Raw genomic sequence first — 13865 nt, 5'->3', positions numbered from 1 at the left:
CGCTGGGCTCAGAGGGAGCGCGTCTGAGTGAGTCCATGCCGGGCCCTTTAAGAGGAGCTGCCTGGGACTCCAGCACCCTCCAGGCCCCTCAGTGACAGTCCCCACTGATTTTCACAACCCCAAGTAGTGGGGACTTCTCTTCCTGGCCCTGAATCCCTGGGCTGGGACCCCTCCCTCCTCCGGGAAACCTCTGCGCTGACAAGATTCCCTCCCGGGTTTACCCTGCAGCACCAGGTGTGGGCCCACGGCTGCGTCTCAGATTCAGCCCCTATCCGCCCACGTCCCCGCCCCTCCTCCCAGTCTCAATGCTCCTTCAGCTCCCTGGTTGTGGGGCTTCTGTGCAGCCAGATTTCAGGAGGTTCTGAGTGATGGTGGTTCTGTATTTTAGTTGTAATTTTGATGTGGTTGCGGGAGGCGGCGGGTGCAGCTGCTACCTGCGCCGCCATCTTGTTTCCTCCCAATAAAGATATATTTTTTTTAAAAATTTTAATTTGATGTAGTCCCATTTGTTTATTTTTTTTCTTTTGTTTCCCTCTCTAGAGGAGATATATGAGAAACAATATCGCTATGTGAAATGTCCGAGATTTTACTGCCTATGTTTCCTTCTAGGATTTTTATGGTTTTGAGTGTTACAATTATATCTTTAATCCCTTTTTAGTTTATTCTTGTGCATGGTGTAAGAAGGTGTTCTTTTTTTTTTTTCTTCCACCTATCTGTCCAATTTTCCCAACACCGCTTACTGACTAGACTGTCTTTACCCCATTGTATGCTTTTGCCTCCTTTGTCAAATATTAATTAACCATAAAGGTGTGGATTTATTTCTGGGCTCTCTATCCTGTTCCAGTGATCTATATGTCTGTTTTTATGCCAGTTTCACCCTTTTTTAAAAAATTTAAAACTTAGAAATTGTTTATTTCTAGAATTTTCCAAATAATATTTTTGTCCATGGTTGACCACAGTTAACAAACCACAGAAAGTAAAACCACAGATAAAGGGTACTACTGTATATACCATATGATTCAATTGTTTTTATTTTTCAAAAACTTTTAATTTGTTTTTATTTATTTCAGAGAGAGGGAGAGATAGAAACATCGATCTACTGCTCCTGCATGCCCCCTACTGGGGATTAAACCCAAAACCGGGGCATATGCCCTGACTGGGAATCAAACCACCAACCTCCTGATGCATGGGACAGTGCTCAACCAACTGTGCCACACTGGCCAGATTCAATTGTTTTTATTTTAAAAAGTAACATGTTGCCCTAGCCAGTGTGACTCAGTGGTTAGAGTGTTGGCCTGCGGAATGAAGGTTCTTGGGTTCAATTCCAGTCAAAGGCATGTACTTCAGTTGCAGGCTCAATCCCTAGCCCGTCAGGGCTTGTGCAGGAGGCGACCAATCAATATGTCTTTCACATCAGTGTCTCTTTCTCCCTTCCACTCTCTGAAAAGCAGTGGGAAAAATATCCTTAGGTGAGGATTAAAAAAAAAAAGTAACGTACTGTTTTTATCCTATGGCTTTGTAGTATACTTTGATACCAGGTAGTGTGATTCCTGCAACTTTGTTCTTTCTCAAGATTGCTGTTGCTATTTGGGGTCTTTTGTGGTTCCATATAAATTTTTGTTCTAGTTCTGTGATATACACCATTGATATCTTAATAGATATTGCGTCGAATCCATAGATTGTTTTGGGTAGTATGGACATTTTAATGATGTTAATTCTTCCTACCCATGAACATGGTATATGTTTCCACTTATTTGTATCGTCTTCAATTTCTTTATTCAGTGTCTTATAATTTTCCAAGTACAGGTCTTTTACATCCTTGGTTAAATTTATTCCTAGGTATTACACACACATATATGTGTGTGCGCGCGCGTGTGTGTGTGTATACACACACACTTTTACGTAATTGTAAATGGGATTGTTTTCTTAGTTTCCCTTTCTGATAGTTCATTATTGGCATATAAAAACTCAACTTCTGGATATTTATTTTATGTCGTGCTACTTTACTAAATTCATTTATCAGTTCTGTTTTTTGGTGGAATCTTTAGGGTTCTCTATATACAGTATCATGTCATCTGCAAATAGTGACAGTTTTACTTCTTCCTTTCCAGTTCTGATTCCTGTTTTTCCTTCTTGTCTGATGGCTGTGGCCAGGACTTCCAGTGCTATGTTGAATGAGAGTGGTAAAAGCAGACATTCTTTTCTTGTTCCTGATCTTAAGGGAAACACAATTAGTTTTTGCCCATTGAGTATGTTGGCCGTGGGTTTGTCACATATGGCCTTTATTATGTTGAGGGATGTTCCCTCTATTCTCACTTTGCTGAGAGTTTACATCATAAATGGGTGCTGGGTTTTATCAAATGCTTTTTCTCCATCTATTGATATGATCATATAATTGTCCTTCATTTTGTTTATGTGGTGTATCACATCTATTTATTTATTTATTTATTTATTTATAAAATATATCTTTATTTCAGAGAGAGGAAAAGAGAGGGAGAGAGAGAAACATCAATGATGACTGAATCATTGATCGAGCCCGCAACCCGGGCATGTGCCCCGACCAGGAATCGAACCCCAATCGCCTGGATCCTAGGTCGATGCTCAACCACTGAGCCACGCCCAGCCGGGCTCTCACATTTATTGATCTGCAGATATTGTACGAACCTGGCATCTCTGGAATAAACCCCATCACGTAAAACCATGATGTATGATCTTTCTTATTATATTGCTGGATCCAATTTGCTAATATTTTGTTGAAGATTTTATAATCTACATTCATCAGGGATATTGGCCTATAATTTTCCTTCTTTTTTTTTAATGTGTCTTTATTGATTTCAGAGAGAGGAAAGAAGAGGGAGAGAGAGAGAAACATCAATGATGAGAGAGTCATTGATCGAGCCCACAACCCAGGCATGTGCCCTGACCAGGAATCGAACCCCGATCACCTGGATCCCAGGTCGACGCTCAACCACTGAGCCACGCCTGGCAGGGCATATAATTTTCTTTCTTTGTAGTGTCTTTATCTGGTTTTGGAATTAGAATAATGCTATTCTTGTAAAATGAGCTTGGAAGTCTTCCCACCTCTTGAATTTTTTGGAATAGTTTTGAGAATTATAGGTGTTAGTTCTTTGAATGTTTGATAAAATTCACCTATGAAGCCATCTAGTCCAGGACTTTTGTTTGTTGGGAGTTTTTGATTACCTTTGATGAAGTAGATCCTATGTAGTTCTTTATATGCACCACCTTATTTTTCAAGGTAATCCCATAATGGACACTATTATTATCATCCCTATTTTACTGATGAGGAAACCTGCTTTAAGAAACAAATCGCCCAACAGGTAGTGAGGCCTAAATGTGAGTATAGGCAAGGTTCTGGGGGAGCAGAATACAAAAGTCAGGGCCTACCTGGGTAGGAAACAGAGAGGAATCCTCCAGGTAAGAAAGGGGTCAAAAGGGGAAACAAAGAGTACGGGTCAGGTGTGGGGGAGCTCAGGTATAAACATGGCTCAGTCTAGGGTAGTGGTTTCCCACTGGTCTGAGGCAACCTCCCCTTCCCCCCAGCCCTAGCCACCCAGCTTTGTCCTTCCCAAGTTGAGAAGTTGTGGATTCTGGTGGACTTCTGGTTCCATGTCTTGTCTTAACTTTTTTTTTTTTTAATATGTCTTTATTGATTTCAGAGAGAGGAAGGGAGAGGGAGAGAGATAGAAACATCAATGATGAGAGTCGTCACTGATCAGCTGCCTCCCACACGCCCCCAACTGGGGATCAAGCCCGCACCCCGGGCATGTGCCCCGACCAGGAATCGAACTGTGATCTTCCGGATCCTAGGTCGAAGCTTAACCACTGAGCCATCCCCGGCCAGGCTTGTCTTTACTTTTGGCATGTCATCCTCCCACCTCTTATCCAACCCAGAGAATGCAAAAAATAAAATAAAAAATGGTTAGCACATGTACTAAAATGGTGTCTATAAAAAACACAGCAGGCCAACAGGTATAGCTTTTATTCACCTACCTAAGTTTCTTTACATGTGGCTTATTTGCATTCCACTTTGCCCCCTCTCCCATTCACAAGGCCAAGATGAAGCCTCTTGGCACAGAGGAAGGGGTGGCCCTTCAACCAGGGCTACAGCCCAGATAAGCTGGGGGAGCCCCCAACATGGAAAATGCAGGAAGAGAACAATGGAAGTTTATTACACCATAGCCCCTCACAGGTTGGAGGGAATTAGGAGGGTGGGGGGAGTGCCCCCATGCTACTGCCCCAGTCCTTAAATACAAAGCAAGGGGAATAAAGAGGACCATCCCTTGGAAGTACAGCACCAACCTCAGCATGGAGGCAAAGGACAGTGAGCAAGACCACTTCCTTCTGAAGGGGGCCAGCTGAATGAGAGCATATACCCTTAGTTGCTGCAGCACCCCTCTCTACCAGGATTTGAATGCAGCCTCAGCACCAGTAGTGGGGACAGGGGAGGAGAAGGGATGACAATACTGCACCATCCACTTCTCCCTGAACCCCCTGACCCCAGGACAGGCATTCCTCTCCCCACTAGCCCAGATCTGGGGATGTGGAAGAAACTATGTCAGAATCCAAGGCCCTTATCTATTTCTTCTTCCGTTCTTGGGAGCAGCGTGGGCAAAACCTAAAAAATAAACAGAATGTGGCAGAGAAGGGAGGGAGAAAGGGAGTGAAAGGGAGAATGCCCTCTGCCACTCAGTGTGGGGGCAGTTCAGCTCCTACCAGAACTCTCTCACTCACCATTTCCCCCGAGGCTTGGTTGTCAGCCCCACACAGGCAAAGTGGAACCACTCGATGGAACACTAGAAAAGATGGAAGAAGTGGAAGTCAAGCCAGAGTGGGTCAGAGGAAAGAAAAGAAGCCTCTCCTTATAGATTCCTTAGGAGTATTCCTTCCATCCCTTTGGAGAATTCTTAGAGGCCCCAAGGTCAAACAATTCCAACCACCTTCCTCCTATCCTTATGTCCCACCATTCAACCATTTCCACCCCTCTTGTTTCCACTTCATGTCCCCAGAAGCCACCGTCCTGAGGCAAAATGGTTCTCACATCAGGATTGTCACAGCCAATCATCTCTCCATAGGAGACCTGGTGACAAAGGCAATAGGTGGGTTCGTTGGGATCCACAGGCATATCCAACACATCAGAGGGGTGGACACTGCCAAAGGTCACTGAGGGCATCCCATACTCAGGACTTCTGTATACCAAGAGGAAAAGAAAGTGTCATCTGCAGGAAGGGAAGCTACAACTTGAGATTCTCAGAGGTGGTCGAAGGAGATTCTGCTGGGGCAAATGATTTGGGGCTTCTTCTCTCTGTCCAGCAGATACCAAAATGGTAAGGAGAAGAAATATGGCACAGAGGACAGAGAAAGTGGCAAGGGCCAGTGCAGGGTGGGAATGAGGAGTATTGTCATCTGGCAAAGTGCTCCCTGATACACTCACGTGCGTACAAGTTTTAACTTCTTCTGGGCAGCCTTGGGGGCTTCTTCATCTGAGTTTTTCCCTTTGGAACGAGCACGAGCAGCTTTTTTCTCCTTTTGAGTCCGGCCTTCTAGGAAAGAAGGGAAAAGCCAAAAGGCAGGGAGACAGAAAGAAGAGTTAAGTCCTCCTTCTTCCCCCTTTCCAACCTGGTGCCCCTTCCTCATAGCTGAAGAGCCGGCTTCTTCTCCCTCTGAATCCTCGATCCGCTTCTCACAGCCCACCCCCCTCCTCACTCTTTTTGCCTTTGCTGGAAGAGCTGTCATAGTCACTTGACTCAATCTGTTTCTCCTTCAAATCAGCCTCAAAACGAGCCAGGTCTGTGTCCAGTCGCCGAATGTGTTTGTCCACCTGGGTGGAAAGGAAGGAGAAGGAAGAGGTACAAGGCTGGTGTTAGTAAAAGAAAATAGGCTAAGGTAGATTTTATGAATCTCCCAGACCCCAAACAGATCCCAAAACAGCTGAAGGAGAGGTCTAGGACCCTGAGGATTAGATGGGAGGTAGGTGGGGAGCCATGAACAGGGCCATACCATCTCATAGGTCTGCATGGCAAGCTGCACCTTGTCGTCACCAAATTCCTTGCACTTGCCATAGGCTTCCTGGATCTGTTTGAGAAGGGCCAATTTTTCCTCGGAGCTCAGGTTTCGGGCGCTACTCATATACTCAGTGGCCAACTTGTCAATTTCAGCCTTCAGGTCTACAACAGAGAGAGGCCTGGTCACAATGGCCTGAGTGGCTAGGTGATACACACTTCTTCCTCTTGTTCCTTGGACCTTTTCCATTGACAATGATAACCTTTGAACTAATACATATTGAGTGTGTTCATAGGTACAATTCCATGTACTCAATACAAATTGATAAAATTTGTTTTAAAGGTGCCTTCAGATGCTGCAAACATTGCTATCAGAGTTGGAAATAAAGTTATTGAAACATGATGAGAGATCCTTGGCACACTGCACCTAACATAAAGTATGTTTTTGTTTTTGTCTGAAGATGCTTCTTTGCAGGGCTTGCTTCTGCTTCTTGAATGATGAATTTCTGTCTCAAAAAGCACCTGGTTTCTCGCTGCAAAAATATGCAGAAACAACTCTGAGTGCTGTAAACAGGCTGGGTCATCTGCTGCTGCTGGCTTCCAGGTCTGTGTATTGATAGCTCATCATTTAAAATGAGACATAACAATTTTTCTACTTACTGTCCACCGTATTTTGCTCATCATTTGCAACTTGCTTACAGTTCTCATCACTTTTTTTCTGTTTGTTATCGTACATATTGCTCCAAACATTTTAATATAGATATCTACTGCCTAAAATTTGGTAGGGCTCATAAAAAATGTCGACCAAAAAGAGACAGAAGCATGACTGTAATATAGTGCAGCAACAGGTAACAGGAAGGACTGCGCACACACTATGCTTATACCCCACTTCTTCGAGGCCCCTGGAGAAAGCTGAAGAAGTATGTAATGTGATAATCTCCAACTGGCCTTTCTGTGCATAAACTCGAGAGTTGGAACTGTATTACAAAGCAAGCAAGCTGGTTCTCAGAATTCAGCAGGCAGTTCTCAAGGACCTACATCCAGGATTTTAGATGATGTTCACCTTTTCATAAGTAAACTTACCCAGAGTAACTTAAATCACAATTTTAGGTATTCTATTACCAGCTTGTTATATTCTTTTTTTTTTTAATTCTCACCCAAGGATATTTTTTCTATTGCTTTTCAGAGAGTGGAAGGGAGAGAGAGAAAAACATTGATGTGAGAGACACATCGATTGGCTGCCTCCCGCACTCGTACCGACTGCAGCCTGGGATCAAGCCTGCAACCTAGGTATGTGCCCTTGACGGGAATCAAACCCAGACCCTCAGTCTGCGGGCCAACGCTCTAACCACTGAACCAAACCGGCTAGGGCCAGCTTGTTACATTGTTGAGCATTGTTTCATAAGGATGGAAGACCTATATATCCTTCAGCAGGTATGGGGGATAGCTCCAACAGACATCTTTGACTTTGAAGAGAGCAAACTGACCACTGCAGTGTAGCCTCAGGCTCCAAGTGAATGCCTCAATGCAGCCAAATCTGTTCAACTTCCAAGGAAGGCCACAGATGGTATCTAATGCTCCTGTAAGGTTGAAGAATACAGTGTAGAGATCCTGATGTTAATTGCTGCCTTTCTTTTTTTTCCTTTCTCTTTAAGAACTCATACAGCAAAGCTTGTCTTCTAACGAGTTGCAGTCTCAAGTCACACTGAATTTTGTGGCAATTAACATTAATGGAGTAGAAAGATTCTATCCTTCCTATAAATATTTTAAACATGGGGGACATGATTCTAGAGTTGACTTTCGTTTGTTGAATTCTTCTTGAGGAAAATATAAAGAACATAGCATCTCTGAATTCTTGAGGCATTGTTGCAATGCTCCATTTGTTATGGAAAGGCTGATGTAGAAATGCAGATCATTACTCTCCTTTTAAGAAATGCAAGAGAGTAAAAAAAAAGAGAAGCCAAAGTTCTCCGGATCAGACCAGATGATACGGTAACACGGAACAGAAAAAGAAATGATCACATATATTCAATATACACATGGACTCCTTACTGTGTACCTACCCTCTGTTCTTTGGTCCAGGTCCCTCATGAGCTGAAAGTTTCTCTGGAGCTCAAAGGGGAGGTTTTCAATACCTAGGGAGACAAGAAGAAACTGAGACTCACTGGACTTCATAGGTCTTATAGTTGCTTTTAAAGTAGGTCCACAACAGGACCCAGATTTCCCTCCTTTGAACCACTAGATGTACCTGGGACAGCATTCATCATTCCTTCCTCAGAAGAGGCCGTGTCTGCCTTTCTCCACAACTAACCTCTCCATCTCTGCACAGCTTGCCCACCCTTTCCCCCTTCAGTGACTTACCTCTACAAATCAGCCTTTCTCTTTCCTTTATTTTTGATCTCTGCCTCCATGCTCCTTGCTCTCAATTTACAAATACTCTCCTGGTATCCTCCACCAGTCATCACATACTCACTTCCAATCTGCTCTCAATATAGTAGCCAGAATGTTCTTTTAAAAAATGCGAATCTTGCCTGGCCAGGCATGGCTCAGCAGTTGAGCACTGACCTAGGATTCAGGAGATCACGGTTCAATTCCCAGTCAGGGCACATGCCTGGGTTGCGTCCTCGATCCCCAGTCAGGGGTGGGCAGGAGGCAGCCGATCAATGACAACTCTCTGATCATTGATGTTTCTCTCTCTCTCTCCCTCCCTCCCTTCCTCTCTCTAAAATCAATAAAGATATATGTATTTTAAACAAAGCAATCTGACCAAGTCACTTTTCTGCTTATATCCCTACAGTAACTTCCTATAGCACTATTCCTAGTCCTGTTCTGCACTTTCTGGCCCTTGCTTACCTCACACCAGCCTTGATTCATGTCAATCCCCCTCCGTGCTCCTTCCGCTCTGATCATACTGACCTTCTTTGCATGCCTGGAACTGGCCAGCAATCTTCCTGCCACTTGGCTTTCCACATGCTGCTCTCTGTGCCTGGAATGCACCACTTGGTCTTCCTCATCCCACCTCCACCATACCTCTCAGCCTACTAAATTCCTGTTTATTTTTCAAAGTTCAGCTCAATCTTGATTTCTCCAGACTCCAATAAGTGCCCTGGATTTTGCTGTCAAGTTATTCTATCTTAACACTTCGTTGCACTTATCCAATTATAATTAAATAATTGTGTAATTAGTTACAATATTTTTGGTATCTGTCTCCCCAGCCTTCCAGAAGGACTAGGCATGCCTGTCGTCTTCTCCTATTTCTCTAATGTTTAGAACTATGATTTGCATATAAGGGTCCTCAATAAATACTTGTATAAAATGAATGAATTCTTAGGTCTCTTCCATAAAAGAATAATCTCTTTGCATGACTATACTTCAAATTTTAAAATGCCTCCACTGCTTTAACCTATATCGTCTGATCTGCTACTGCCAGTTTACTGAGATTACTTTAAGTCACCAATGACTTATAAAAGCAAATAATGTTATCAGTCCTATCCTAAAATATATGTCTGCAGCAGTTGGTGCCATCTCCTCTCCTCTGAGTAACTTTCTTCTTCTTAGGATTCTGAATCTTATACTTACTGGTAATTCTCACATTGATGTTTCCATAGCCTGTCCCTTAAATGTTATTTCTTGAGATTACTCTTTAAACCTCTCATTTCCTCACTTGTTTTCTCTGAATGATCTCAAGCTCATTCATTCTCATGAATACAATGACCATTTTTATGCTTAAGTCTAAACTGAATTAAACATATTGCAGTTACTCCTGAATTTCCTATCTTGTTGATGACATACTGTCTACATCACTTCCCAAGCAGGGAATTAAGCAGTCACTTTAGCCCAGCCGGTGTGGTTCAGTGGTTGAGTACTGACCTATGATCCAGGAGATTGAGGTTCAATTCCCCGTCAGGGCACATGCCCGAGTTGTGGGCTCAATCCCCAGTAGAGGGCATGAAGGAGGCAGCCGATCAACGACTCTCTCATCATTGATGTTTCTACCTCTCTCCCTTCCTCCCTCTGAAGTCAATCAAGATATATTTTAAAATAATAAAGACATACTATTTATTTAAAAAAAAGTCACCTTAGATCCTTCCTTCTCTCTCAACCACTTAAGTCAGTCAGTCCTGTCATATTTAACTCCTAATATTTCTGTCACTCCCTGAGATAAGGTCCTCATTTCTGAGCAGGACTGTTATCACTAATTGATCTCCCTATTACAAAGGTTATCACGCTCCAATTTATCATACATTAGTTGTTTTCCTTTATAAAAATCATTCTATTTTAAAAATCTGTTGGTTCCTCACTAAAGTGCAAGTTTCTGCCCTAGCTGGTTTTGCTCAGTGGTTAGAGCATCGGCCTGCAGACTGAAGGGTCTGAGTTCGATTCCGGTCAAGGGCATGTACCTCTCGGCTGCAGGCTAGATCCTGGCCCCTATCGGGGCACATGCGGGAGGCAACCAATCGATGTGTCTCTCTCACATCGATGTTTCTCTCTCACATCGATGTTTCTTTCCCTCTCTCTCCCTTCCACTCTTTCTGAAAAGCAATGGAAAAAATATCCTCTGGTGAGGATTCAAGTACAAGTGTCTTAGCTTGGCTTTAAAAAACCTTGCACAACCTAGCCCTGCCTCTTTCTCCAGTCTCACTTCCCATTCTTCCACCTTAGGGTCCAATATATCAAACACTCCTGACCTCACTTTTCCCGACCTGGCCACAAACCCATCATAATACCTTTGCTGATGCTTACCCTAACCGGCAATTCCCTCTCTCTTTCCACACTGGCAATTAAACACTCATCCTTGAAGACTCTAGTCAAACATCACATCTGTATAGCTTACCTGCATTCCCAGGTAAATAACTTTTCTTTCTCCAGTGTTACCAAGTGTCCTTTTAATATAGTTTTAGTATTTCACTTGTTCCACTGTTATATATTTATTAGCATAATCTGTTTCCTACTAGACTATGAGCAGTTGAGGATAAAAGATGTCTTATTCTTTTTTTTGTATGCCCAATACCTGCTATTATGTCTGGCCCATACAGCAGACCCTCAATGAATGAGTGAATGGCTCCCAACACTAAGACAAATGTAAGCGCATATGGTGACAGGCTTTGTGAAGGGGTGGGTAACATAAACGGCATAAATATAACACCAGATTTCCATTTGAAGGGAATTGGATCTTTACTCCAAGAAGAGAAGCGTTCCAGTTCGTCATCCGACAGTGGTCACTCATAACCCCCCATTCCCACAAGAAGCCGCTTCTGAGAAAAAACTAAGCGGAGGAGCTGCGAGATCTCTGTCGCTGCTCCAATTGGCAGTAAGTGATATACTAAAACGACCAGATTTATATTCTGCAAAAGGGAAGAAAGATTCGGAATGATTTTGAGAAAAAAATATAGCCTGAGGCTGGAGACCCTGGCTATGGGGGCAGCAAATATTTCCCCGGCTCAGTCCAACAGCCCTTCAAGCGACAACCCTCAGCCGTACCGCGCAGCCCCTCCCTCATCTACACCCAAAAGCGAGGGTTCGACCTTGCTGCCCCGCCCCCTCTTTCTTCACACCCTTCAATATTTCCTCTCCAGGAATGCCTTCACAATTGTGACCTTCTAACCACCGGGACTTCGGGGCCATAGATCTCCTCAGCCCCGACCCCAGCCCCACCACTCTGTGACCCCTGACCCCCTCCTCCAGCCTGCTCTTACTGTCCAGATAATGTTCCAAATACATCCCCGCAGCCATCTTGAAGCAAAACAAAGCAACTTCCGATTCGCACCGGAAGTAGCCGAATCGCGACGGACGCTGAAGCTATTATTCTTGGGTTAGAGCCTTTCCGCCCTTAAAAGAACTTCCGCCCTTAGTAAATTATCCGCCGTGATACATCCGCCCAATGTTGACACTTGTCCTTTTGCGTAAGTATCCAGCACCGCCCGTAGAGGCGTCTAGAGGCGTCTTGAAGCGACTTGAGTCCGCTTCCGCCCTTTCTAAGCCCTCGCGCGCCACCGACGGCGGCAGTCATGACGTCACTGGAGGTCGCCATTTTGCAATCTCTATCAAACTTTTACCCCCTCCAGAACAGGAATGTGCGGTGATGAGGTAAAAACAAGCCACAAAACCTGTCTCTTGGACTGTTGGGTTATATTTCATAAATATCCCTTCTCAGCATATCTCATCGCTTTTGAAGAATATAAATCTGGTGACTAGAGCTGATCCTGGCTGAATGCTTTTTTCAAGGTAGCTAGTTTCTTGAAGTTGGGGAGGCAGACCCAAAGTGTTTAGATTAGACCATCTGTATTTCTGTTCACTCACCCGAATACCAACTCCCAGGATTATTTTTTAACATGAGAAAAGTAGATTATCAACTTTGCTTATAAATATGAGTAAATCGATAATCCCGCAATAAATCTGTAATTCTCCACACCTCGTCAGGATTCTTGTCCTTTACAAATACCTTCACATAAAATGACAGTGCTTCTGGCCTTCCCTCGTTTTTGTCTCCCTTTTTATTCGAGTTTATATATTATGTAGACTAGCACCATGATTCTGAAAGGATTGGGGCATGGAGCTGTCACACCTGGGCCAGTTAGATGCCAGCTATCAACCCTACTTAGCTACAGTACAATGAAAACTATGCTTTTCATCAGGATGGAAAGCAATCAAGTGCATGACAGGCTGCCACCACACTAGTGAGACAGAACTCAAAGCCCCTAATAGTGATGTTGGTAAGACAGTGTCTTGGAGATCACTGTCACGCCTAACTCACATTCTTGATAATTATCAATGTTACATGGTAGGTTTTTAATGAAACAAGTTTTCGGCCACATAATTTAGACCAAGTATGTGAAGAAGTATTAGTTGAAACTCCACATTTATAACTGAGCAGGTGGTAAGACAATAGAACCTACACTTCACTCTTAAAACGTCATGCCCCCGGGGAATTTAAGCTCTGTGCCCATTTCCTTTCTTATGAGAATAACAGTACCTACTTCACAGAATTGTTGCTATGAGTTGAGCATATTTTTTAAAAAGTAGATTCTGGTTCTAAAACCTGTGACGAAGGGCTGTAAGGGTCTTTTCAACTGAAATATTCAAGAAGCTAACAAATATTGGCATATTTGGTCATGTGATATTCATTAGTGTCACCACAGATGGAGACAGAACCCTAAATTAGGTGGGTAATATTTCATTGACTATCGCACTCCACTGGGTAATAAGCACCATTGCCCAGCAGTCCCAAAGGATAGCCATATTATCAGATGTGGGAGCTTTGTCACAACTTTTTCAGTGCTTAAAGGTTTTTAATCCTCAAAAAGTAATCTTGGAGGTGATCTAGTCCAATCCCTTCATTTAACAGATGAAGACGCATCTTGGCCAACACTGGTTGATAGTAGAGCCAGAGTTGATGTCCAGGTTTTCTGACCATGCTCTACTTCTCTGCACAACTGTCCTGCAATGTTATTCAATCCTGGTTATGGTTTCCACCACTGGAAACCTCTGGCTTTAGGTGCCATAGTAGAATGAAGATATATATACACATGCCAACTGGAATTAGCACTGAGCCCACTGATGCTCAGGCAAGAGTATAGGTCCTTTCAAGAGGCAAAGCTTGTAATTCTTTGATAAGGAGTTTAGTGGTTTTAACACGACTGAAACTTTGCTTTCATATATTTAGGCAATGCAGTCCCCATGACAAGATTTGTATGCAGAAACCCTCATCAACCAAGATTTCACTTCAGAAATAACAAAGCTGGACCCTTCTATGGTGGGGAATACAGTCTCATCACACAGCATCCGTTCTTCACATATACAAACTCTAGTGTAAATCCTTAGTACTGGCCTTGAACATCTCCCCAA

At 43.4% G+C, this 13865-nt stretch overlaps 1 protein-coding gene across 6 annotated transcripts; it reads right to left on the bottom strand.

Annotated features, from left to right (window-relative positions):
- Positions 1 to 3984: 3984 nt before the first annotated feature.
- On the bottom strand, positions 3985 to 11923 carry ING4 (inhibitor of growth family member 4). Of its 6 annotated transcripts, none has more exons than XM_081127477.1 (8): positions 11717 to 11923; positions 8084 to 8155; positions 6019 to 6185; positions 5734 to 5839; positions 5453 to 5558; positions 5060 to 5207; positions 4753 to 4814; positions 3985 to 4636 (listed from the first exon to the last, which is right to left on the bottom strand). In XM_081127477.1, the coding sequence occupies exons 1-8, from the start codon at positions 11751 to 11753 to the stop codon at positions 4597 to 4599; spliced, it is 738 nt and encodes a 245-aa protein (XP_080983603.1). In that variant the 5' UTR covers positions 11754 to 11923; the 3' UTR covers positions 3985 to 4596. The 6 variants fall into 6 exon arrangements, with proteins under 6 accessions (XP_080983603.1, XP_080983601.1, XP_080983600.1 ...); XM_081127475.1 differs by having other exon boundaries at positions 5725 to 5839; positions 11717 to 11895; XM_081127474.1 differs by having other exon boundaries at positions 5453 to 5561; positions 5725 to 5839; positions 11717 to 11809.
- Between the last annotated feature and the right edge of the window lie 1942 nt (positions 11924 to 13865).

This window comes from Miniopterus schreibersii (genome assembly GCF_964146895.1).
Source record: "Miniopterus schreibersii genome assembly, chromosome: 2".
In the NCBI taxonomy this organism is placed as follows: Eukaryota; Metazoa; Chordata; class Mammalia; order Chiroptera; family Miniopteridae; genus Miniopterus; species Miniopterus schreibersii.
Note: the sequence above shows the minus strand (reverse complement) of the source record. Positions and strands in the feature narration are given on the sequence as shown.